Source organism: Carcharodon carcharias, chromosome 7 (genome assembly GCF_017639515.1).
Source record: "Carcharodon carcharias isolate sCarCar2 chromosome 7, sCarCar2.pri, whole genome shotgun sequence".
Lineage (NCBI taxonomy): Eukaryota > Metazoa > Chordata > Chondrichthyes > Lamniformes > Lamnidae > Carcharodon > Carcharodon carcharias.
This window is the reverse complement of record NC_054473.1, coordinates 25,055,217-25,079,568: the sequence shown is the minus strand read 5'-3', so window position 1 is coordinate 25,079,568 and position 24,352 is coordinate 25,055,217. Positions and strand designations below refer to the sequence as shown.

General features: G+C 44.6%; 2 protein-coding genes across 4 annotated transcripts in view; one reads left to right on the top strand and one right to left on the bottom strand.

Annotated features, from left to right (window-relative positions):
• Positions 1-24,352, top strand: part of stab1 (stabilin 1) — a 257,111-nt gene that overhangs the window by 47,783 nt on the left and 184,976 nt on the right. For 2 of the 3 annotated variants that reach the window (XM_041191185.1, XM_041191184.1), the window contains exons 11-13: positions 7,732-7,814; positions 13,003-13,134; positions 22,884-23,012. In XM_041191185.1, coding sequence (XP_041047119.1) covers positions 7,732-7,814; positions 13,003-13,134; positions 22,884-23,012 — 344 coding nt within the window. Of the gene's footprint in view, positions 1-7,731; positions 7,815-13,002; positions 13,135-22,883; positions 23,013-24,352 lie in introns of those variants that run through there. The other variant, XM_041191186.1, reaches the window with a different exon arrangement.
• LOC121279714 (U6 snRNA-associated Sm-like protein LSm8) lies at positions 1,887-2,177 on the bottom strand. The gene has a single exon (XM_041190958.1). The coding sequence runs from the start codon at positions 2,175-2,177 to the stop codon at positions 1,887-1,889; it is 291 nt and encodes a 96-aa protein (XP_041046892.1).

Below are 24,352 nucleotides of genomic sequence, written 5' to 3'. Positions count from 1 at the left end.
CTCTAACTTTACAAATTGAGACATTCTGGAGGCTTTACGACTCTTCCAGATCTCGCTCTCTTCCCATTCAGAGGAGTGGTAGTCTCAATTGCTTTGAGCTGACTTTGTTGGTTCGGAGTTAAAATTGTAGTACTTGGTGTTTCAAACACTCGGGCTTCAACATCTGGTTTGCTTCATGCGCTCTTTAGTGTTATGATTTTCTTTGTCGACAATCCGTCTTCTTTGATACTTAGCTCATTCCTTCCGAGGGGGAATATTCGCTCCATTCATTCAAAGATTGGATTTCAGTTTTCTTTCTCTGTGGGGTCTGCCATGTTCTTCCTGGAAGTTGACATTTCAAAAATGGAACCTGCATCTCCACTTGTTTCACAATTTCACCCAAATATTTGTTTACTTTCTTATTTTCCGGTTCTTTTTCATGCCAATTAATCTTTTCATTCAGCTCAGCAACTACTCTGGTGAGTTCAGTTGCCTTTGTTTCAGAGTTATTTGTGGAACCCTTTTACAGGCTTAACAACTTCAGCCGGGCATTCAGCTCCTTTTGGAGTCTTTTTTCCATGGTCACTGACTGCTGCTTAGACTCTTTCAATCACTCTTTAGATCCTCAATCTGTTTTTTAGAATTTTCCTTGGCCAAAATTTTTGCCCCATCGTGGGGGGATGTGTGGGAGAGGGAACGGGTGGGCGGGTTCCCGATCAGCATCCCCGGTTGGGGGCGTGCCTCCATTTTACGTTGCCGGGCCAATTAAGGCCCGTCCAGCATGACATCTGCTCGGAAGTGCTGTGCGCTCCCTGTGCGGGCTGAGGGTTGGGGGAAGTTTCCCTGAACCGGGAATGTGCTGCCTCAGGGAGATCGGCTCAAATGTGAAAAGCAGTTTAAAGAATAGAAAAAATTTTACTGACATGTCCCTCATGTGACACTGTCACATGAGTTGAGGCATGTCCATAGCTTTTATTTTAAAATATTCTGAAATTTTTAAATCCTTCATGAAGCCTCATCTCATCCATGGACGAGGTTTCATGCTTTTTCTGAAGCCCACCAGGGCTCCTGGCCTGCCCACCAATCTTAAGGTTGGACGGGCTGGTCCATTAATTGGCTTAATTAGTTTTTAAAAGGTCTTAAGTGGCTGTTGACAGTTCGGCGGGCATGCAGCCGATTCGGCTGCGCATCTGCCAAATTGAAAATCCAAATGATGCGGGCTCTGCCCCCCCCCCCCCCCGCTTGCCACCAGAAGATGAAGCCCCTTATTTATTTTTAGGCCAGAATTTGTACCTCGTCAAGTGTGGGTGGAAGTGGTCAGGAAGCCGCCTGCTGCTTGCGATTTCAGTTAAGGCCCGCCCAGTGTGAAACGTGTGCGGCAGCTCTCAATGCTGCCTGGGGGGCTGGGGGTGGGGGTGGAGGAGGAGGAGGGCAAGCATGCAAGTATGTGCATGCACGCAGGCGCGCACTGGAAAAGCTCCCTGAGCTGAAGATATAAAAATGAAAAATAAAGAATTGTAAAATGGCAAAAAACATGTCCCATCTCATGTGACTCTGTCACCTGAGCAGGGACACATTCTCAATGAAATGTTAACATTTTTATTTTATTTTTTAATTGCTATTGGAAACCTCATTCTGCCCATGAATGAGGTTTCCTAAAAATGCAAAGAACGCTTGGCCTTTTCTCCTGCCCGCCAACCGTAAGTTTATTTTCTATTTATCAGTAAGAACTCGACACAATCAGGTTTTAAGAAATATTTATGTATATATTCAAAACTACAAAGATATAAAAATATTGAAATAGGAAATATTCTTTCATTCTTCGGACATCAAACCGCTTACATGCACTATTGTGAAAATATCACTTTCCCATTCTTCTCAATACCAACCATGCATTCAGAAAGTTCTTACAAATTTAAATGTACCAAAGGTTCAACTCTGGTGTTTCCCAAATCCAATGCAGGATCTGTTTTTTCATCTATTTCACCAATCACTGCCACATTGTCTCCTCTAACTGTGTACAGGCCAAGTACTACTTGTTCCACTCCTTGTTGTGATCTAAGTACTCGCTCATGACTCTCATCTAGGATTAGATTGATTGCCTGGTCAAATCTCTTTAGGGTTCGCACAATCATTCTTCCGTCTGCTGTAACAACTGCAGCAGTATGATTGAAGTAAGTCTCCAAGGCCGAGGTCATGTTGTTGCTAGAGTGGCAGCTCTGGCTGGAAATTCCCACTCACACCACCAGAACTGCTGGGTAACCAGACCCAAAAACCGAGAAATGAGCAGCCAGGCAGGAACAAAGGAAGATTGACGTTTGCAGCAGCCTCTCCCCCACCCACCACACCAACCCACACCCCCTGCCCCCTCCCCCCCACCCACCCACTCTCATTGTAAGGTTGGATGGGCAGCTAAAAATAACATTTAATTGGGACTTTAATGGCCTTAATAGGCCTTTTAATTGTCCTCTGGCGTGCTGCCGACTCCCGCATGTGCCCGCCAACCAAAACATCGAACAAGTGTGTGATGATGTCGGGAAGATTGCCCGACATCATTGTGCGTCATTTTATGCTCGTTCGGGCCAGGCGCACACCTGCCCGATGAGCTTAATATTCTGGCCTTAAAGTTTAGGTTTGCTCTTCCATCTGCCCATTTCATCATTCATGTCCTTCAGATTGGATCATGTTCAAGAATTTCATTGCTTTTTACATGATTAAGATCCAATATTTCATTAGTTTTGGTTGTCAATTCTGCATTCAACAAAATGTTCTGATTCATCAGCAATTCCTTTTCCTGTTCCCATCATTTTTCACGATACTTAATAGAGACTCCTGATACTTGAAGTTCACCAAATTCTAATTTTTCAGTAGCAAACTCATCTTCTGCACATGAATGTTGGTTCTTTACACTGAAGAGATTTTCCTTGACAGACTCTAATTTCTCTGTGCTACCCTTCAAGATCACATTTTTAATTTTACTTCTGCAAGTTGGTTCTGAGGCTCTTCATGGTCCTTTGCGAGAACTTCTACTTCCTCTTGCAACTGTTCAACTTTATCTTGACATTTTAGGCTCTCAATTTTCATTTCAGCCATGTTGTTTTTCAACATCTCAATGGTTCTCAGTAAGTTTGAGGCATCCAGAGCTTTTCCTACCAGTATCTTGATCTTCAGTGTTGGATTTACATTTCCCAATCTTATTTCTCTCTTTTCTTTCTTTATCTGCAGCAGAGCTTTGTCCTTGTACTTCATTTTAGTTTCCCTGTTTGCTAGGTCTATCTCTGGCAAAGTCTTAACTTGTTTCAGTTCTGTAATTGTACTACTCATAGCTTCAATATCCGCTCACAGCTTGGAAAACTCTATGGCTTTTCCTTTCAACACCTCCTGTTTTCCATTCAGCTGGTTCTTCAGCCCAACAATATCCATATTCATCTTCTCTTTCAACTGAGTATGCTGTAGAAGTAGTAGAGAACTCTTTTTCTGACTGTCGAATTTGAGCTGCAATTTTTGTTGATCCTGTACACAACAATTCTTCATTTTTCCTTTTTCCTCCTGCAGTCTTTCATTTTGCAATTTGGCCACTGCATATTTCCTCATCACTTTTTTGACAAACTTAATTTTCATTTCTTCATATATAGCTTTGAAAATATAATGTTTTCTCCCAAATGTCCAACTATTTTCTTCAGCTCTGCCATCTCTTTCTTGTACCTCTTGGCTTCCACCTGGAATATTGAACATTGCCGAGTCTTCTCTGCCAACTGTTCCTTCAGTTTGTTCAGAGTGACAATGAATTCATTTTGCTTCTGTTTGTAATTTTCCAGAGGAACAAACTGTGACCTGGGGGATCCTTGGAGCGTATGAAGGCCCTTCAACAGGTTTTCCTTTTCTTTGTGAAGCTCAATCGCTTTGTCTTGAGTTTTCTTGTAATTCAGCAGAGTCTTCTTGACTTTCTTCTGCTGTTCCTCCATTCTGCTGTTCAAGGCAGTCTTCATTTCTTCATGCTACTGAAGGGTTATGTACTCCGTTTACATTTGACCTTGAAAGATGATGAGCAATTCTTTCAACTGTTTATTTTCTTGTTGACCTTTTGCCAACTCATGCTTCACTTCAGTGTATTGCTTTGTCAATACTGATTGTTCCAATGCAGCTTTTTCTGAAGTAGTATCCAACATCTTTTCTAACTCCTTGGGTAGAATTCTTTGTCCCATGGGTGGGAACACCCAGCCTGATAGTGTATGATAATGTTGGGGAAGCGTCCCGACATCATCACGCACTTGCGCAATATTTCGGTCGGCAGATGCATGTGTGAGTCGGCAGCGCACCCGCTGACAATTAAGAGGTCTATTAAGGCCCTTAAGCAAGCAATTGAAAGGTTTTTTTTCACTGCCCATCCAACCTTATGGTTGGCAGGCAGGCAAATAGGCTAGATGTCCTTTTCATTTTGTACGAAACCTCAACCACAGGCGGGATGAGGTTTCCAACAGTAAGTTAAAAAACAGTAAAAAAATTTTAACATCATTTTTAACATGTCCCTCTTCATGTGACTGAGCCACATGTGAGGACATTACATCATTTGTAAAATATTTATTTTTCATTCTAAAATTCTTCAGCTCCCCGAGGCAGCTCCCTGTCTTCAGGGAGCTTTCAGTGCATGCTCACTGGTGCACGTGCAGGCTTCAGTGCTCACGCTCCTCCCGCCCCACCCCAGCAGCGCTGAGGCTGTCAGTGCACGTTTCACACTGGTTAGCCCGTAATTGGCCAGCCAGTGTGAAATCGCGGTCAGAGCCCAATTCTGGGTGGCGGTCCATTTTGCGTCCATTCCTGGGCCTGCTCACCACACCTGCCCAATGAAGGGAAAATCCTGCCTCTCATGTTTTTCCGGGGCCATGTATTGATTCTTCAAAGAGTCTTACAAGGCAGTGACTTCTTTGATTATGTTTTCTGCCTGCTGTTGTGTCTGGCTGTACTTGGTTGAGTTCTTCCAACTCAGTTTTGATGCAAAAATTTTCCTGTGGAATAACTTCATTTTATTTTAGAAGTTTTTGTTGCTTTTGGGTTACATCAGATAACTTTTTTCATTCACAGCCATCTACTCACCTCCTGCTGTTGCAGTTTGGGTACTGTGTCAGCATTTTCAAAAGGCTCTATTTTTAAGCCTCTCAGCTGCTTCTCAGCCTCTTCTTTCTTCTGCACTCAACTTGGCTCAGGCACTTCATTGCACTGACAGGTCTGTGACCTTCAAGTGTTTTGCTTGAGTATTGTCTCCCTCATCCTGGGGCCTCTTTGCCCCTTTGGTGCTTTACTGAGGGTGTTCTATACCTTTTTTAAGGCCTACACTCTCAACAACTCAGAGTTTAAAATACTTGTCAAAGGCTTTTAATATTGCACCAAATATGTTTGAGGATTCATCTATACCCAGTTGTATGACTATATTGTTGGCACATTCACCAAGTAAGTACAAGAGTGTATTAGTTTGCACTTCCTCTGATTTCCTACTTAATCTTGATATACTCTTGTAATCTAAAACTCTTCTTCTCCTTGACATCCAATTTTGTATTTGGTTTGGCCCTTGCATGAGCTCAAATTGGTCTGCTAGTTTTAATTTACTATCCATGGCTGTTTTTCCAGCCAGATGGTTTGGTGTCTCACTAAGAGGTCTGGAGGCTTGTGTGGTTGAACATTAGCTGTTTATTGTTAACACACAACTATATGATCTCCAAGGTATAGCCCTGCCTCGATACTATCTTCATGCTGACTTCTCTCAGGCTTTAAACTTTCTATTGATGATGGCGCCGTGGTAACCATTTTTTTTTTCTCCTCTTCCTTTGCTTGTTAGGTTTCAGTGTCCTCCTGTTGCAATCTTGGAGCTTTCTTTAAAACTTTGCAATTCTGCAGGAAACCTCTTAAACAAGCAATTTTTGCCAGTGATTTGCTTTCTGGGCTTGGGAAATTGATTTGCAGGCAATATTTTTTGCTCTGCTTTCTGATTAAAAATTTTTTTTCTCATTCATTCAAGCTCGGCTCCCACATGGTATGTGCCGATTCTGGACCCAGCTGCAGCGTTCTTCCAGCTGCACTGGTTAAACAATCAATATGCTCTGCCTGATTAGTGCCCTGATTATTTTTAAAAGGTAAGTTCAGAATTTTTCTGAATTTTGCTCACCCTTTTTGTGATCTGGCCACGTCTTTTGAGTCTGCCTTCGATCAGGCTTGACAATGGACCTCCACCTGCTCTGGTGAAGTCCTTCTAAGATGCTCAATTGACCCTTCTTCTTCCCTTCAGCTTCTAAGCCTGCAATGGAGCTTTTTAAGGCAATTTCCAGCTTTGTCTCCAAATTAGATGCACTTCGCTCAGGTCAGGTTGCAGTTTCTTTACTGTTTCATGTCTTGGGAATTCTGGGTCATTCACTTGCTTGGGGATTTTGGGGTCCTTTACTTGCTTGGGGAGTTTGGGGTCCTTCACTTACTGCCACCATATTGAAAGGTGGTTTGGTGTCTCACTAAGAGGTCTGGATGCTTGTGTGGTTGAACATTAACTGTTTATTGTTAATACACAACCATATGATCTCCTAGGTACAGCCCTGCCTAGATACTATCTTCATGCTGATTTCTCTCAGGCTCTTGATACACACCGGCTACCATCATGTGACTCTCTACAGTAGACAGTGCTGTTTCAGTCCCACATTAACCCTTAGTAACCCGAACACCCTTATACTACAGATATCTGGGATCTGAGTGAACGGAACAAGCAATTATGTATCTCCTTAACCAATCAGATTGAAGGATTGTGAATTAACAGTCAAGGACTGAGAAGGAAGTGTAAATTAGAGTGAGTGAATTCAACATCAAATCAAGGACAGAAGGGAAAACAAAGAGAGGCAAAGAAAGATTGGATTAAGAAAGAGAGTAAAAAAGAGATAGAATTAAAAGCTATTTTGCCTTCTAGCTTTTTAAATCTGCAACAACAATAAATTTCTGAAGAAATGAAGCTTCAGAGCTGTAATAGTTAATTTTCACTGCCAGGGAGGATGATTGGGAGAGACAGTTGGGTCCAGCGCTCATTCCACATGAACGCGAAAGAGTGCTTCAATTTTCCTGAGGCACAGAGCTGCCTTGGGGCGATTGAAGCGTTTTTAAAGACATTATTAAAAACATAAAAAATTTAATGAAACATGTCCCTTATGTGACTGCGTCAAATGAGGTGGGACATGTTTTAATTTAAAAAATAAAGTTTTCATATATAAAGTTTTAGGTTGGACGGGCAGTGTAAATTTGGAGTTAATTAGTTGTTAATGGCCTTAATAGGCCTTTCAATTATTAGCGGGCGTACGCCAGATTCAGCTATGTGCCTGCCAAACAAAATATTGCGAGACAGCGCAATGATGTTGGGATGCACGTCTGATGTCATTGCGCGTCATTTTACATTCCGGCGTGTCAGGCCCGCCCCCCGCACGCCGAATATAAAATTCTGCCCATGGTGTTTTCACAAAGTTAGCATTGGAGCAGCACAACTCAGATAGCAACTTTTGGATTTTCACCCATCTGTTCCTCACCTGAAGTTGCTGTACTATTTGCGAATATAAAATAGTTAGCACCATTATTTTGACAGAAAAATCCAGGCCTATATTGCTTCAAAAGTACTTTTGTAGTAATGTTCTATTTCTAATTCTCAGCCATAGTAAATCAGATTTATTTAGTTTGAAAGAAGAAATGCTTGATTATGTTTTGCTTAAAGTTTCTTTTTAATCTTTTCAGATAATGGATGCTCATTAACATTGAGTAAAATGGGACCTTTTACAGTCTTTCTTCCTCTAGTGAAGAAACAAAAAAACAACCAGGTAAGTTACCTTGGATGACAGATAGACAAATTGAAAATACTTCCCCATTTTATACACAAAATTGTTTTCTCAGGAAAATCCTATTCGACATTTTTGAAGTGGTAGCCACACAAGTCCAGGCCCTGCTCTGCCCAGATGCTCTGTAAACTCATGGTTGTGAGACCGGCCTTGTGCATTGCAGAATAACTCATTAGAAGCTTTGGATCTTGTGAAAAACTTGACATTCAGTGTAATGTTGCAGGATCCTGAAAAATAATGTTACAAGCCGGGGATTACCAGGATTGAGAACTCTATAATGTTGAGAGACTGATCAGCATTGCACTCATGCACAGTGTCAGGTGTCAGCGCTCCAATTTATTTATTACTCCAGCTGTAAAAGAACATAAGAAATAGGAGCAGGAGTAGAACAACTGGCCCCTCAAGCCTGCTCCTGTATACTTTTTATATAAAATTTAGATATTCTATTTCCCACTTAACACTTAGGGCAGGGAGCAGGTAGAGAAAAAGAGAGAGGAAGGACTTCTATTAACGAAGAATGCTTTATTTCATATTTATGATCTATGATATATAAAGTTATGGTTAGGATCCACTCTGACACTTTGTAACACCTCTCCATAAGCATGAACACACAACTGGCTGATCTGAAATATACTTAGGATTGTAAAGAAATATGGTATGGACTAACAAGTTTAGTTAGTGGTGTCCACCTAATGTAGCAGCCAGGAGGCCTGAATCACTTTCAGATTTGGGCCTCACTAACATTTTGTTGGTGAGTGACAGGTGTAGGACCTCAAGACTCCAAGACTGAACAGTTTTTTTCCTCTTTTGGGTAGAAGTGCTGGGCGCCCATATAGTGGCCTGCCTGAAAGATGATTCGGGCAGGTAAATGGGCCCACAAGGTCCCCAACAGGTTTTCAATTGCTGATCATATTTCTCAGGCAGGAAACAAGTGGCCAGCAGTTCAAAATCTCCCTATGATTCAGTGTTAGTAAACGTGGGATAAGCTGAACAGCTAGATTTTCAATTGGAGCTATCTAAACAATTTATCTCCCCTCTCTCTATATCCTTCAATATTTTACCTTTTCAAATATTTGTCTCATTCCATTCACAATGGCTTTGCAATTCCTGTCTCAATGGCTTGTACAGTTGTTGCACTCTATATGAAAAAAATCTTCTAACTTACTCCTTTCTTCTTTATAGTGATTATTCTGAATTTATGTCCCTTGTTACTGGTTCACTAACCAGTGGAAACAATATTTTGCTGTGATCCCTGTGGGGGAGGCCTATAGCAAAATAACCAGATTTACCAAACTACCCCCAAATGAAGAAATAACCAGCAAGTTTTCACTCCTTATAATTTTAACATAAATCAGAACCAATGCAAATTAAACATGAATTAACAGGCAAATGATACTTCAAATAAAAAGGTAATTTCACTTTAAGTAGTCAATAGAACAACGCTACATTTTACAGGACCACAACCTCCCGCATCACCCCCTGCACAATTGTAGCACTACATAGCTGCACAGTTATACAATGTGCTGTTCTTTATTCATGCAGGGCAGGTCATGAGCCCTACCTGACAAGCTTTCACCTTTGAGTTTCATGGGTTTCGATTATCATCAGCAAGGCACACTTCTGTGAACCCTCTCTCCTTTGTGACATGACAGTTCTGATGGCATAGCTTTCCAGAGTTCTTTTTAAACCAACCAACAGTAACACCCCAGTTTGCGATTTGGCCACTTCTGGGAAACACCCAGCTCTTTAACATCTTTGAGCTAGTCCAGACCTTTTTAGCCAGTTCACACAGCACCTCCAAGAGCTCTTGTCTCTGAGTGAGAGTGACTTGCCTCTTCTTTTCACAAGAATTCTCCATGTTAATCTTTATGTTTCTGTCTGTTTTCTCTTCATGTTTTGTCTCCAGCTCTCCTTTTTGTCTGCAGCTCCTTTGTGTTTGCCAGTCACATGCCTTCTTTCTTAACTTCCTTCCTGTTGGTACTACTTCCAGGTTAAGGATTACCAGGTCACATGGACCAGTATTTCTTATTATCCAATAAAATTACAGTTGCTAGGGTGACCAGATGACCTGGTTTTGCCAGGATAGTCTAGTAATTTCCTTAAATGTCCCAGTGTTCTGATAGTTTCCTCGAAATCATTCTAATGCCCTGGTTTTCGGCTTTTCCCTTTTTAAACCACCTTTAAACAATGCCAATGGGAACAAGGCAGCTACAAAATACTAATGTAACTGTAATATAAACCAAGAAGGTGCAGGGGAGCTGGGGGCACACCCTGGGATGATTGACAGCTGATTCCAGGGAGACACTCCAAGCCAGGCTTGCGCTCCAGGAGCTCTTGTGATATCTGTCTGGGCTACTCTACTGGATGTAATGTTGACAGCGTCTTCTAGCAACATTGAGCTCACTGATGGTAGAGGATGTGTGGAGGTGATGCCACTGCAGGTAAAAGTGCTCAATGTGGGGACCGTATGAAACAGCTCAGTACTGCACTGGGGCTGCGTCACAATTACACAGACTTTCATATCGCCGTAATGTAAAACTCCATATTACTGGGAGCTGGTCAATGTATCCTAGTTATGACTTTTGAAAATCTGGTCACCCTAACAATTGATCCCTTTACAATTCATGCAAACTTTTAATAATCCTTCTCAAATACTCTTAAAAACAATTACAGATTCCACAGACCTTTCTAGTTTTCCTTAGGGAAAAATTTTCCCCTCATCAGGGGGGAAGTGCAGGAGTGGACGCAAACAGGCACATCTCTGATCAGCGCCCCCGATTGGGTGCACGCCGCCATTTTAAGTGGGTGGTCCAATTAAGGCCCACCTAGTGTGACGTCCACCTGGAATCGTTATGTGCTCCCTGTGCAGGCGGGGGGGATTCCCTCAGCCGGGAGTGCACTCTTTCATGCATGCGCACGAAAAAATGCACTGATCTTCCTGAGGCAAAATGTTGCCTCAAAGAGATCAGCTTGGAATTAAAACTTTTAAGGTAAATGTTTAAAAAATTTCCCTGACATGTCCTCTCATTTGACACTGTCTCATGAGTTGGGACATGTCCATCACTTTAACTCAAACCTTAATTAAATATTTAAAAACCCTCATGAAACCTCATCCCGCCCGTGGATGAGGTTTTGTGTTTTTTATAAGCCCGCCAGGGCTCTCGGCCTGTCTGCCAACCCTAAGGTTGGATGGGCAGCCCTGTCAATTACCTAAATTGTATTATTAATGGCCTCAAAAGGCCAATAGGTCGGCAGGCGCACAGCTGACTCGGCTGCGCCCCCGCCAAACTGAAAATGGAAATGACGCAGGATGATGTCAGGAGTTCCGCCTGACGTCATCCCACGTCATTTTACACGTTGGCGAGTGAGCCCCGCCTCTGCCTCCCCGCTCGCCAACCTAAAGATCCTGCCCTTAATGTACTGCTTCTGGGTCAAAGGTCATCATACTTTCACTATGTTTGCTTTCAAATCCTTAAAGAATGTTGAAAATTTCTGTTGGATTCTCCTTAAGCTCTTATGTTCCTGTAGGGAAAAAAAAAAGGATTTTCAAATACTTTTTCATAACTATGACACTTGGGAAACTTTTGATGTGTCCTTTTCATGGGTCTAAAATTCTATTCCTTAATTAAATGTCCAGAACTCCATTCCAACCATGGTCAAACCAATGTCTTACAGAAATTGAAAAAGTCTTTCCGGCGTTTCTATTCAATCCAACATATATTGCTCAGAATTCTATTTATATTACTGAACAACAAGACATTAATGATCACAACAATTTACACTACACCTTTCCTCCCATTTGAAATTTGGCATTCTTGTATTTGTTCTGATGAGTGCAATATGAAAAACTCAGCAACATGTCTCTCTTTTCAGCAACATTTAAGTTCTGTATTACCAAATTCCATTTATTTTTATGTTATTATTGTACCCACACTTTCATCTTACAAGTTCTATATATCTGCATATGTCCATACTTCCCAGAATGCAGTACTCAGCAACTGCAGTGAAAGATTGACAGTCCCTGCGTGAATAGAAAGCACTGTACAATTTGGAATTTGATATCAAATATTTTGAACTTTTTAACTATCTAATTTGAAAGGTGGCAGCAACTCATTCATGTTTATGACAGTTGTTTCAATCTAATTTCATGACCACATTCATGTTTGCCTTCATATGGTGTAAGCGCATTTACATATGAATTCAATTTTGAATGTGGTTCTGAAAAGTGAGAAAAAATCAGCGAAAGAAAAATTAATCTTGAATCCTTTCTGCTTTTGATGGTAGTCACTTTCGGCATATATGGGTCCAAAGTGCTCTCAAGTGGATCATATCTAGGAGTTTGCAAATAAACCTTAACGTGCTGTACTGTGGGCATATCAGGCTTTTGGTTTGGCACTCCATTTGACACTCATTCCTATTAATTTGCATTTATTAATACTTAAGCATATAAAAACTTGTCCTAGGGCAGAGACATATATTTGTTTTTTCAAAAGGCACATCCTGATGGATGGTGTTTCAAGGAGCATTTATTCTGTTCAATATTAAATTATTTTCATGTGAATAGCCAGAAGCTCCATTTTAAGCATACACATAGGAAAAATAGAAACATTCTTTTCTAATATCCCTTTATCTCTGGCATTCTGCGTTAGGAAATTCCAGGCTCCCTAGGCTGGACAATTTTTTAAAAGAAATTTACTTCATGACAAAACTACTCAAATCCCAGTTTATTACTATACTGCTAATTCAATTCAATCAAAACAAATATAAAATACATTTCCTTTTCCATCTTTTGTAGTCTCTCTTTATGAATTTTATTATTTTAAATTTACCTCTATCCAGTGTTCTATTCCATTCACTCATGCATTTTTCTTCAAAAAATGTAACTGAAAGCATTTTCTTGGTCTTTATTCAATGAAAAAACTAACCTATGAAGTCAACTGTCAGTCATCCTGAAGTCACCTTTGCATGATCCTCCCGGAACGCTGAGAAGAATGCAGAAAAAATGGATCCTCCAAATGGCTGAATACTAGTTCTAAAAGCAATTTTAGCCAACCATAGGCCAAAAATGTTAAAACATGCAGAGCCATATTGATGTTACCAGGTATCAAACTTGATATAGTTCTACTTTGATAGTATTTTCATTTTCTAACTGTGTTGTATTCCAACAAAGGTAAATGAAACAAACAAGTTTTCATGCAAACAGCACATCATACCTGGTGTTTTACTACTGGAGGACTTTGAGAATACTGTGACTATTGAAACATTGGCTGGCGATACAGTTCAAGTGAACAGGAAAGATAAGGTAGGATCATTTATAGCACAAGCTATGATTTTGAATATTGTACGTTTGGCTTATCACAGGAGTAGCTGCATGTATTTTAAAAGATGAAATATTTCACTTTTGGATTAGAACTGATTAATTCTCTTCAAATGAAAAAGCGCGACTAATAGGCTGGATTCCCACTCAACTTCTGCTGGATGAGGTGGCACTCAAAAAGACAATCACCTTTCACAGTCTCTCGTAGTTATTTCTTCGCAGCTGCAGTGACATTGACAACCATCAGGGCTTCCACTTGCTGAATGTGCAGCTGGTGTGCAAATGCCATAAACGCATCCTGCAGGTCTGCACACATTTCCCAGGGAGTGTCCAAGATTCCAGCATTCTCATTAGGTCTCAGATCCCTGACATCTTCCAGAGTCCACAGAGGCTGCAGGGTTGGCTCTCCAGAGACAAGGGCTATCCAAAGAGGCTGATGATGCCTATGCAGCGGCCTCAGACTGCAGCAGAGCTCATGCTGCAACTTGCAACTTGGTGGAGTAAACCATCGGAATGTTGGAAATGAGGTTCCGGTGCCTGGACCGGTCCGTTGGAGCCCTGCAATAGAGCACAGAGGATGGCGTTCATTGTCATCGCCGGCTGTGCCCTTCACAACCTGGTGCTGCAATGGGGAGAGGAGTTGGCTGAGGAGGAGATGGAGGATCTGCACATCTCCCTCAATGAGGAGGACATCAATGGGGATGACGGTGAGGAGGTCCTCGAAGGCGAGGATGACGGTGATGAGACCATCACACTCGCTAGACGAGGCAGGTGCTCGGGAGGCCCTTGTAGCTGCTAGGTTTGTGGAGGATGATGATGACGTGCAGTGAGGAGACACCATAGATCCTAACATTGCATCTATGAACGTTTGACTCCTGTCTGGCTGATGGCAGTGCAGATACCCTTTGTGATAAGGCTCCTGTTATGGAGACACAGCAGATACCTATTCTCCCTACATTCCAGGAAGATGACGATGACATGCTCCATAGATGCTCACATAGCCTATGTGAAGGTCTGACTCATGTCTGGCTAATGGCACCTTGCTTGCACTCTGTGAATAGGGTCATATCATCGAGATGCAACGGGGAAATTTTAACTTCTGATCCTGTGGCATCCTTCATGAGCTGAACTCTTCAGGACCACACTGTCACCAGATGCAGATGCTGAAGAAATGGGGGGGCGGCAACTGCACCTCAAAGGTGCTGGGAGCACACACAGAGAATGGTGGAACTCTGTGCCACTGGCCCAGGACATTCTGGCAACAATAATCAGCCCCATCGAGGTGCAGGCATTACTGATGTGACCAGTGACAGTGCAGGCACACCATCAGTGTCCTGGGAAGGTTGCACAAAGCACAGGGAGGAGGCCTTCGACTGAGACACCTGCCTTTATCTTGTGCAGGGACCAAGGTTTTACATCTAAATGACACGAACATTGCTTATCAGAACAAGGAGCCATAGACAGGGAGACATTCTTGGGAGTTTATTAACAAAGTGAACATTATGTACAAGTGATTAACATCTGTGCCCAGGCTGTGCAACTATAACTTCTTAATGTTCCTAACCCTGCCACTACATCATGGTGCTCCCCCCGACATCCGCAGTGGAGGTGGAGGCAGCCTGCTGACTGCAACGCCCTGTCTGTGATGACCTTGATGGAAATCGTCTGGAGGGCTGAGACCTAGCGAGCCCAGGCCTGCTTTCGGGGTCTTGCTGTGTGGCAGTGGCATCCTCCTCGGCCTGTGGAGCTGGATTTTCTGAGGTCACGAGAAGAGGGGGTTCAGTGGGCCACATACTCCTGGAGTCACCTGGATGGATGGCCCAGGATGTGCACCTGCTGATCCTCCTCCCTATGGGTGCCCGAGGGCTCCTGGCTGATTCCTTAAGGAGAAGTGGAAGCTTTTTCTTGCATTGACACTGTTGGAGGCCAACTATGGCATCAGCGATGGAGTTCAGCCTGTGCAGCAGTGCAGGACCGATGTCCTAGACCAAGGTCTCCATGGCAGTCACCATCCTACCAGTGTTGACCTTGGTGCGTTGACATGCCAACGCTATCACCTCAAACTGAAGGCAGACGGACTCGTCCATCGTGCCTTGCAATCTGAGAAGTACAGTAGAGATTCCTTCCTGATGTTCTTAAGCTTGCCTTTGTAGCTCCAGCAACTGAGATATGACCGAGTCCAGGGGTTCCTCATCTGACTCGGACTCAGCAGATTTCTGGCCTCCAGCAGTCCTCCAAGTGCTGGAAACCTGGGAAGTCCCTGCCTCCGCCTGCTGTGAATCAGACGGTGCGATGTTATCTCTGTGCAATGTGCTCACCAGATTGTGATCAGGAGGCTATTCTAAAGCTAGGCCCCACCAAGGTGTGTGTCTTTGCACTGGTGGAGGGTGTGGGTGAGCAGTTTTAAGGGTCTTCAATGAGGGTTTCAGCAGATTCTTCTTCTGAAGTATCTTTGGGTCTTGAGTTAAGGACCTGGGTCGTGGATTCTGTCGGCTGTTTGGCAGATGTGCCTGTGAAAAGAAGGAGAGATAATTAATGCACGGCAGTGGCATGTGAAACAGGACACATCACTCACAGTGTGGTAGTCTGATGGATGTTGCACTGCTGGATCCTCACTTGGTTGAACACTGCCGACCTCACTGTTGGCACGGGGCCAGTCCAGATCTCCGCTGGTCAGCTGGATGGCTCTGTTTTCAAAGTCCGTGAGGACCTTGATTTCCACCAGTCTTCGACCTCTCCCTTTTGTTGTGTGCCTGCTTGTCCTGCATGAATACAGATGGAGAGAGTGTAAGCAGGACGCCTGCCAAGCCAGATGATAAGTTTGCCAGGCATGAGTGGGTGGTGAAAGTGAACAGGATGAGGACAATGAAGGGGTGTGCGTGTGTGTGTGCGTGTGTGCGTGTGTGCGTGTGTGCGTGTGTGCGTGTGTGCGTGTGTGTGTGTGTGTGTGTGTGTGTGTGTGTATATGACAGAGTGAACAGTAATGTCCCTTGAACTGGCAGTGAGTGAGGGCCCTGTGGATGTGTGATGGGTTTGTGAATGTGTGAGTTGAGAGTGATGAGAAGAGTGACTTACCGTAGTGGAACGGAGGAGATCATTCATTCTTTTTCGGCACTGGGTGGCTGTCCTCCTTTGCAGGGTGTTGGCACTAACCACCACTGCCACCACCTCCCAAGCTGGATTGGTGATGCTGCTGCCTCTCCTGCAGCCAGAGCAAGGGTAGAGGACGTCACGACAGATCTCCACTGTGTCTAAAAGGCGTTCCAGGGACGTGTCACTGAATCGGGGAGCTGCAGTTTCCTTGTCTTTCAGGGCCATTTCTTCTGTGCAGCAGTCTTGGGTTGAAAGCACTGAGAGGTGTGCGCGTGGTTGCACTTTAAGTATGGCACCTGGCATGAGGAACTGACGAGGTGATGGCTTGGCGGGCGAATGAGAGCCCATCCTCCATCGTAACGGCGTATTTCCCGGGAATGCACGACTGATGAGGTGGGATTGGGATGATGGCGTGAAAAGCCGCCATTGCAGCTGGTGGATAAAGCGTTCTTTTTCCCACCCGCTACCACAATTAGCACAGATCTGGGACGATTCCGCCTAATTTCAAAAGGTCCCCCTCATGGTTTTGATTTCACCAAAGCATCAATCTCCAGAGGTCCTTCTAAAAACTATCAGCAACCAATCCAGGAATGATAACCCACAATACATAACATACAACCTATGCCAAACTACGCCCTCCATTCACCACCCCCCCCCACCATGGCCCCTTATGCCCCCTATGCCAAGCTGTGCCCTTCCAACCATTCCCTATGTGCCCTCAAGCATCCTGTGACATGTTCTGCCCTTCCACTCACTCCCCATGGCCCCTCATGCCCATGCTAAACTATGGCACTCCCATTCCCACTGACCCTTGTACACTTTGTAGAACCAATGAACCCTATAGTGAAAAGTAGGATGTGCAAAAAAATCCCTTGGAACTAATGGGCCATGAGTGGTGGATGGAAGGGCAGAGCTTGGCATGGGGAGCATGGTGAACATAGGGGGTGCGTAGAGAGGCATTAGGTGCATGAGGCATCATAGGGGTGGGTGGGGGGCATGATGTGGCATGGATGGGGTATGGGGAGTGTTTGGAGGGTGAAGGGAGTGTGAGAGGTGACGGCTGGAGAGCGTTTTTGTTTTTATTTTAGCTGTGGCAAAGTCCCAAGGCACTGAGGCTGGACTTTTAAACAGCCGGCCTCCATATCCAGCAACCCCTGTGGCTGCCTCCACACTTCTTCCTGGGTTACCTGTCCTGATTCCAGCGCCCCCTCCCTCCACACCCCCCAAGCAATGAAGACCCCGCCTTTGTGGGCACTTTCTCCCGAGGCAGGCGGGCCAAGTGGGGAATTTTGCTGACTCCCCCTTTCGCCTCAGGGACGAAAATCCAGGCCATTATCTCAGTAATGGACAACAAGATGTGTGATAATTTACAACTGACGAAAATTATATGGCAAGAAAACATAAAAAAACGTGAAGATTTAAACTTTTCCACTGAGTTATGTTTAATTAAGAATTATCAAAATCCTTGGTCACTTTTCTAATGTAGCTGTGATTATTGATGAGGGTATATTTTTTGTAGCAGAGTGCAGGTGTGGATAGCTGAAACAATTCTTTGAGATCCTTTACAAAAGGTGAATTTACAATAGGTGGTTTGAAGTTGATAAGTGTATGAGTACTTTAACCAATGAATTGGAGGAGATTTGAGTAAAGTTTCACATGAGACCACCACCTTCCAATCCACATAAGTGTTTCTATATTGAGCTGCTTCAATCTGATGCAAACAATTTGCAGCTAGTTGTGTGTTATGTATTGCGAGTTATCGCTCCGGGATTGGTTAATGATTGTTTTTGAGAAGGACCTCTTGAGATTGTTGCTGTTATTAGATCAGAACCATGAAGACATGTACAAGATCAGTAAAAGAGAATTTAAAAATATATATTCTTCACTGCCATGCCTATTCCACCCTTCTCCCTCTTTAGGGTCCTGAATGGATGTGATGTAGTATGGTTCCATAGGCAATGGCATCCTTCACCCCGCCCAACTAGAAATTCTTCATGTGGGCCTAGACAGTAAGGTTTGACAGATTATTTGACCATAGTCTATTCTTTTCTCACCTGACATCCACACAAAAATACTGCCTGGCAGGAGTGATAGGCTAGTGACTGGGAGGAGAAAGTGTAACAGATTATCTTTTGACCCTTAGTTTGATGGAAGAAGGGATGGCCAATGTATATTGTAGTATTTCCAGTTCCTTACCAGATGAGATCAGGTTAAACTGAGAAGAGGATATTCTCAGAGAAAATTGCTGTCTAATTTCCTCCAACACCATCCCATCTTTCTACATAGGTGAATCATTTTGCTTCCCCTCAGCCCTGTGGAGGTCAGGAAGTATGATAAATTATGGACATGGAACTATAATATGGCATCTCCATTAACAAACTGCACCAGCTAGACTCCAATAATGAAGTCAATAGGATGAAATCTCTCTGTACACCATAATGATTAACAAATTCTCATCAAAATCCTGTGTGTCATTTTAGTGATACCTTTCACCCATTAAAAGAACAGGATTTCAACTCAAATACATAAACTATTGGGCCACCCCTTTATGTTCCAATACTCAAACATCCTTCCATTTTATGATACATAAGCCAGAATTGTCCACTCCCATTAGCAGCAGGCATCATGATGGGCAGGGGGGACAATTAGGCAGGGGGGGGTGCAAAAATCTGTTTCAACCTAGCCTGAAATCCCAACGGGATCATCCAAAGGTGCCCACCATGGAGAATCACAAATCCCGCTGAAGGCTGGCGTGAACCCGATTTGCATCCTGCTAATGGGATACAAAGTAAGGCCCAACCGAATCGTTGCCCCCACCCCCGACTTACCATTATGCTGGCCCAGAACATGTCTGGACAAGCATGACATCCAGAAGTCGGCACTTAGCCTATAGGGCCTTGCTCAGATTGTGGACTTTCAAGGAAAAGAAGATGCTGGAGCGCCATAGCTACCGGGCTCTGGAGGAACGCATGCATCACATGCAGGTTGGATTCCTATGGACATGGCTCCACCGTGAAGCAGCTCTTGGCAGGTGGGAGGTCCCAATGCAGCAGCTTTAACTTTGTTGAAACTTTGAACCTTCACAGACTTTGCCATGGGCTCACACCATCTTCCATGGCCTCTGTTCATGCTTTGAGCCTACTTCGGAACTTCACAGACTTCGCCATGGGCTGGTATGGATGATCAGCGAGGGTTGGGTCATGGGGGGGTCGGGGGAGGTGGGGAGTGGCATGGAGAAGAAGATCTAGTGGTGAATGGGAGAGGAAGGTGTATGGAGGTGGGTGAGGTTGGAAGGGGGGAACGAAAATTTCGGGGAGAGTGAGGTTGGGGGCAGCAGCAAAGGTGTCGGGAGGTGAGGTTGGGTAGGGAGACAAAAGTGTCGGTGGGGTGAGGTTGGGGGGAGCAGTGAAGGTGTCGGGGGTGTGAGGTTGGGAGGGGGAAGGAGGGTGTCCTGGGGGAGGAGGGAGTATTGGGTGGGGGGCGTTGGAGGGTGTAAAGGGGGCAAATGCTGCAAGTGGGGAGGTAGGTGTAAGGGTGGAGGAAAGTGTGAGGGGGGAAGGTGTCTGGTGCGGGGGGATGGAGGGAGTTCGGAGGAGAGAAAGTGTCCGGGGGGAGGAGGGACTAAGTGTGGAGGACGGGGTAAGATGGGAGGAATGGCCAGGTGAACATGCAAGGGAGGGGGTCTGTGGAATCGATGGCTGCCTCCTGGGGAGCAAAATGAGGGTGGGCATGGTGGGAGGAATGGTGAGTATGAGAGGGGACAGAGGGACCTGGTAGGGTAGGAGGGTGAGGGTGTGTCAGTACCCGTAGAAGGGGTGGTAAGGGTGGTTGCTGGGGACTCAGAGGCAAACAAGGACCCTGGGGTGGGAAGGAGGAGGTCGGGGAAGTCAATGTGGATGAGAGTGGGATTTTCCGGAAGGTAGGGAATGTTCAGCTGGACATCCTGGAATGACATGGGTTCGGGCTGAAGGGTAACAGTGGGAGGTGGACTGCGATGGGGGAAAGGGCATGGGTGACTGGGGGAGGGGAAAGGACAGGGGTGCTAATCAAAAACTTAACGACTACCATGCTTTGCAAATCGAAAATGAGCGAAGTCTCATGTTGGACGGGCACAGGTGCTGCATGGGAGTGCGATCAGTGGGTGGGCAGAGATACAGGTCAGCTCAGATGGACAACTGAAAGAGAACCCCAGCAGGCAGCACTGAAAATGCTTGATACAGTGAGATGAGTGTGATGGATGAAGGCTCCGCATGCATGGGAGAGTGCTTGCACGAGGTTCCAAAAGGCCCTGCCACACACACACCTCTCCTTCCAGAGTCACTTGTGGTCCGGCTGTATGCAGCTGAATTTCTAGTGGGGGGACACAGAGGAAGGACTCACGAAGCCTTTAAATGAAGCTGGAATACAACATTGCACATTATTCAGTGAAAGTGAATATATTTTCAGATTATAAAGTGACAAAATGTTCACACGTCCAACCATTTGTGATCAGAATTTCTTAACTTTTCTAGGCCTACCACTTCTTCTAGGTGCTGCCCTGACATCGACAGCTAGGGTGGAGAAAGCCTCTGCAATTGTTGATCCTGTTGCCTCTGTTGACTTGGGCTTGCGCCTTCTGGACTGCCGAGGCCTTGAGGGCCCTGGCTTACTTTGGCTGTCCTCCTGTGGGCCAGCTGCTCCTTCTGCAGTGACAGAGGATGAGGTTGAGGGGCTCACAGGCAAAAGGGACTCGGAGGGAGCAGACAGCCTCTGAGATTCCTGATTGGATGGCCCAGGGGTATCCAACTGCTGCTCCTCCTCCCTTCGGGTGCCCGAGGATCCCGGCCTGACGCCTTGAGGGGAAGGAGCACCTGGAGGGACATCAAGGTGATCCATTTCCCCCTCGCGTTGTTACTGCAGGAACTCACCCAAAATGGAGTGCAGGTCTGCGCACATCTCCACGTTCTGCTGGACCCAGTGTCTCCATGGCATCCGTTGTCCTACCCATGGAGGCCTCCATGCACGCACATGTGGGCATCACTTCATCAGAGAGCAGGTGGGTGCATTCCTCTGACTCATGTGCCATTCTGTTGAGGGCTTCCAACAACTCTGTGATGTTCCCCTGCCTTCTGCTGACTCTCCACAATGAGTTGGAAGGCTGATTCCAGAGGCTCGTCATCTGACTCAGACCTCACAGATGCCTCTTCCCCAGCAGTCCTCCGAGTGCCGGGGAGCTTGGCTGAACCTGCCTCCTCCTACTCCGGACACGTATCCGTGCGGTGACCGCCAGATTGTGAACCTGAGCCTGCTCTAGATCTGGGTCCCATCAATGTGTATGTCTCTACACTGGAGGGTGTGGCTAAACCTTCCAGGCTGCTTATTTCCAGCTCTTCAATGGAGGAGATGTCTTCTTGGCTGGAGGTGAGGACGTGGATGGAGCTGAGGGACTGGCTGGCTTAGGGTGTCGGTCACCTGTAGAGCTCCCTGTGAATCAAAGTAGAGATAATTAGTGCATGGCAGCAGAGTCAAAAAAGGAGAGAGAGCATTTGCAGTTGCATTGAGAGAGGGTTGACATGGTGCAGGATCCTCATGTGGGTGTTTGCCGCCGACCTCACCATCACCGCAGTCATGGTCCACATCCTCACCAGTCAGTGCGATGGCACGCTCAACAAAGTGAGTGAAGGGCTTAATGTGGGACACTCCACTACCAGTCTGGGAACTCTCCCTGCTGTTGTGAGCCAGCTTCTCTTGCATGAAAAGAGATGGAGAGAGTGTGAGCAGGACGCGTGGCACTACACGGAATGTTTGTGTGTGAGCGGAGCCATGGACAGGATGAGGACTTGATCTCCAGAGGATATGAGCCTGATGGAGAGGTGAGGGTGTATGTGAGAGTTAGTGGTGTTGTCTCTTGAGGTGTGAGATCCCTGTGGATGTGTGATGGGTTTGTGAGTGTGTGAGTTGCGAGTTATGAGCTGGTTGCCTTACCCTGGTAGAACTGATGAGAGCAATCACCCTCTTCCTGCAGTGGATGGCTGACCTCCTCTGTGCTCCCGTGGTGCTGACCGCTGCTGCCTCTCAGGCCGGATTGGTGATTCCTGTGACCAGACTGGGGTTGAATACATCGCGGTGGCCTTCTGCTGTGTCCAGCAAACACCCCAGAGAGGCATCATTAAACTTGGGGGCTGTCATCACCTTTGCTTTTGGGGCCATCTGCCACCTGGAGCAGTCCTGGACTGTAGTAGGCTGAAGTAGGCTGCGCTCCAGTGCACTTTAAATATGGGGCCCAGAGCAAGGAAGCGCTTAGGTAATGGTGTGACGGGCAAATCCGAGCCCCCCCCCCACCAGCAATCTGGAGTGTTTCCTATGAATGCATTATTAATGAGGCGAGATGCACCAGGAAGGGTACAGTGTGAAAATCCACCATTGCAGCCGGCGGTAAAATGTCTTTTTCCTGCCCGCTCCCCTACTTTGTGCAAATCTGGGTCGATTCCACCCGTAGACTCCCCTCTTTATAATGCACTGTTTATAGCAGAATGACACAATAGCAGATTGCTGTCATCGTGTGCCTCTTTAGACTAATGTTACGGTTAGAAACTTCAAGATATACAATTTAAAGAACCAATTTGCTTCCTAATGTCACTTTCTTACTCCTCTGTGTAAAGCACCTGCAGCTTCTATTCCAAAACAAAACATACAATATCGTGAGGGGCAACAAAGCAGCATCGAATGGCATCATTCACACGATTGATCAGTTTTTATCTGGAAACGTTGAAAATCTTGGAGATCCACAGGTAAGTCTTAAATTAAATTGTGTATTAAATAAACTAATTCATTTTAATTTACTTACTCCTTTTTGTCTAATTTGTTACCCACTTTGCGCACATTTTTCCCTGGTTTATATCTTTGAAGAAGAAATCAGTCTTTTGTCCAAATGTGTGAGATGAGACATGCACATTCTGAGGTCTACTTAGTGTGATTCTACTTATGGTTGGAAGATTTTGCATCTATAATTCTGTATAATTTTCAATGTGCTTCTAACAAATCAATCTCTCACCAGGGATGCAGAATCTATCATTTTTGATTTAGTACACAAATTTAGTACACAAAAGGACTGAAAGGCCATTTTTTTGCCTCAGGAATGGCAACTGAACTTTATATTTAGTTTCACAGACATGACTACTAGAATAATTTTGCACATAGTGCTAGTTACTGAAGAGTGAATCTGGAAGTATGTTAAAAAAAATATATTCTATAAACAATATAAATCATTGCTATGATTATATTTTCATATGTGTGCAAACTATAGTTATAATGCCTGTACAAAAAAATGTTCATGGTTTTTCCATCAAAATCAACAGGCACCACATTCTAGTACACTATTCACAAGACCAGCAAAAGCATGCAGAGCACCAGGCCACCCACAGAAAGTCATCTTGTACAGCACTATCAAGAGGAATGAGAGTAGTATGAGCTGAGTAGGATTGTTAGAGGTTCAGCACACTGAACCTACATGTGAACTGTTTGAAGGCAGGCAAAAATCACTGACCATTCAATGCTGATTTAACTGACAGTTACTTCATGTTATAAATTTACTGGGGGGCTGGCTGACATGGTGTCATATCCACACCTTCTCCATGATGGTGATTCTTTACCTGTATTGTCTGTTCATTATCTGGGAGCAGAGCAACATCCTGTGAGGTGAGGATGCTTTCACTGGACAGTAGTCACATAGGCAGATATAGATGCTGCACAGTCCTTCAACCACTGCAACTAAATAGATCATATTTCATTCAGTTTTACAATGCAGGCATCACTGGCAAGACTGGTATTTATTGCCCATTCTTAGTTGCCCTTGAGGAATGGTGGTGAACCTGACTCTGTAAATCAGTTTGTTTAAGATTAGTGATGGGATACCCAGATTAAAGAATATCATGAATAACACTCCAGAAGTCACCAGAATACAAAATGGGCAGGCAGGAAATTTGAGGAAAAACAGATTTTTGTCACATCACAATAAAAATATACCTTAAAAAAATGAAGTTGACTGATTATGTTATTTAATTCTATTTAGGTCCTTAAATTAATGTGTGATATTAATGTACTAATTCATTCATATGAAATTCTTGTCTGT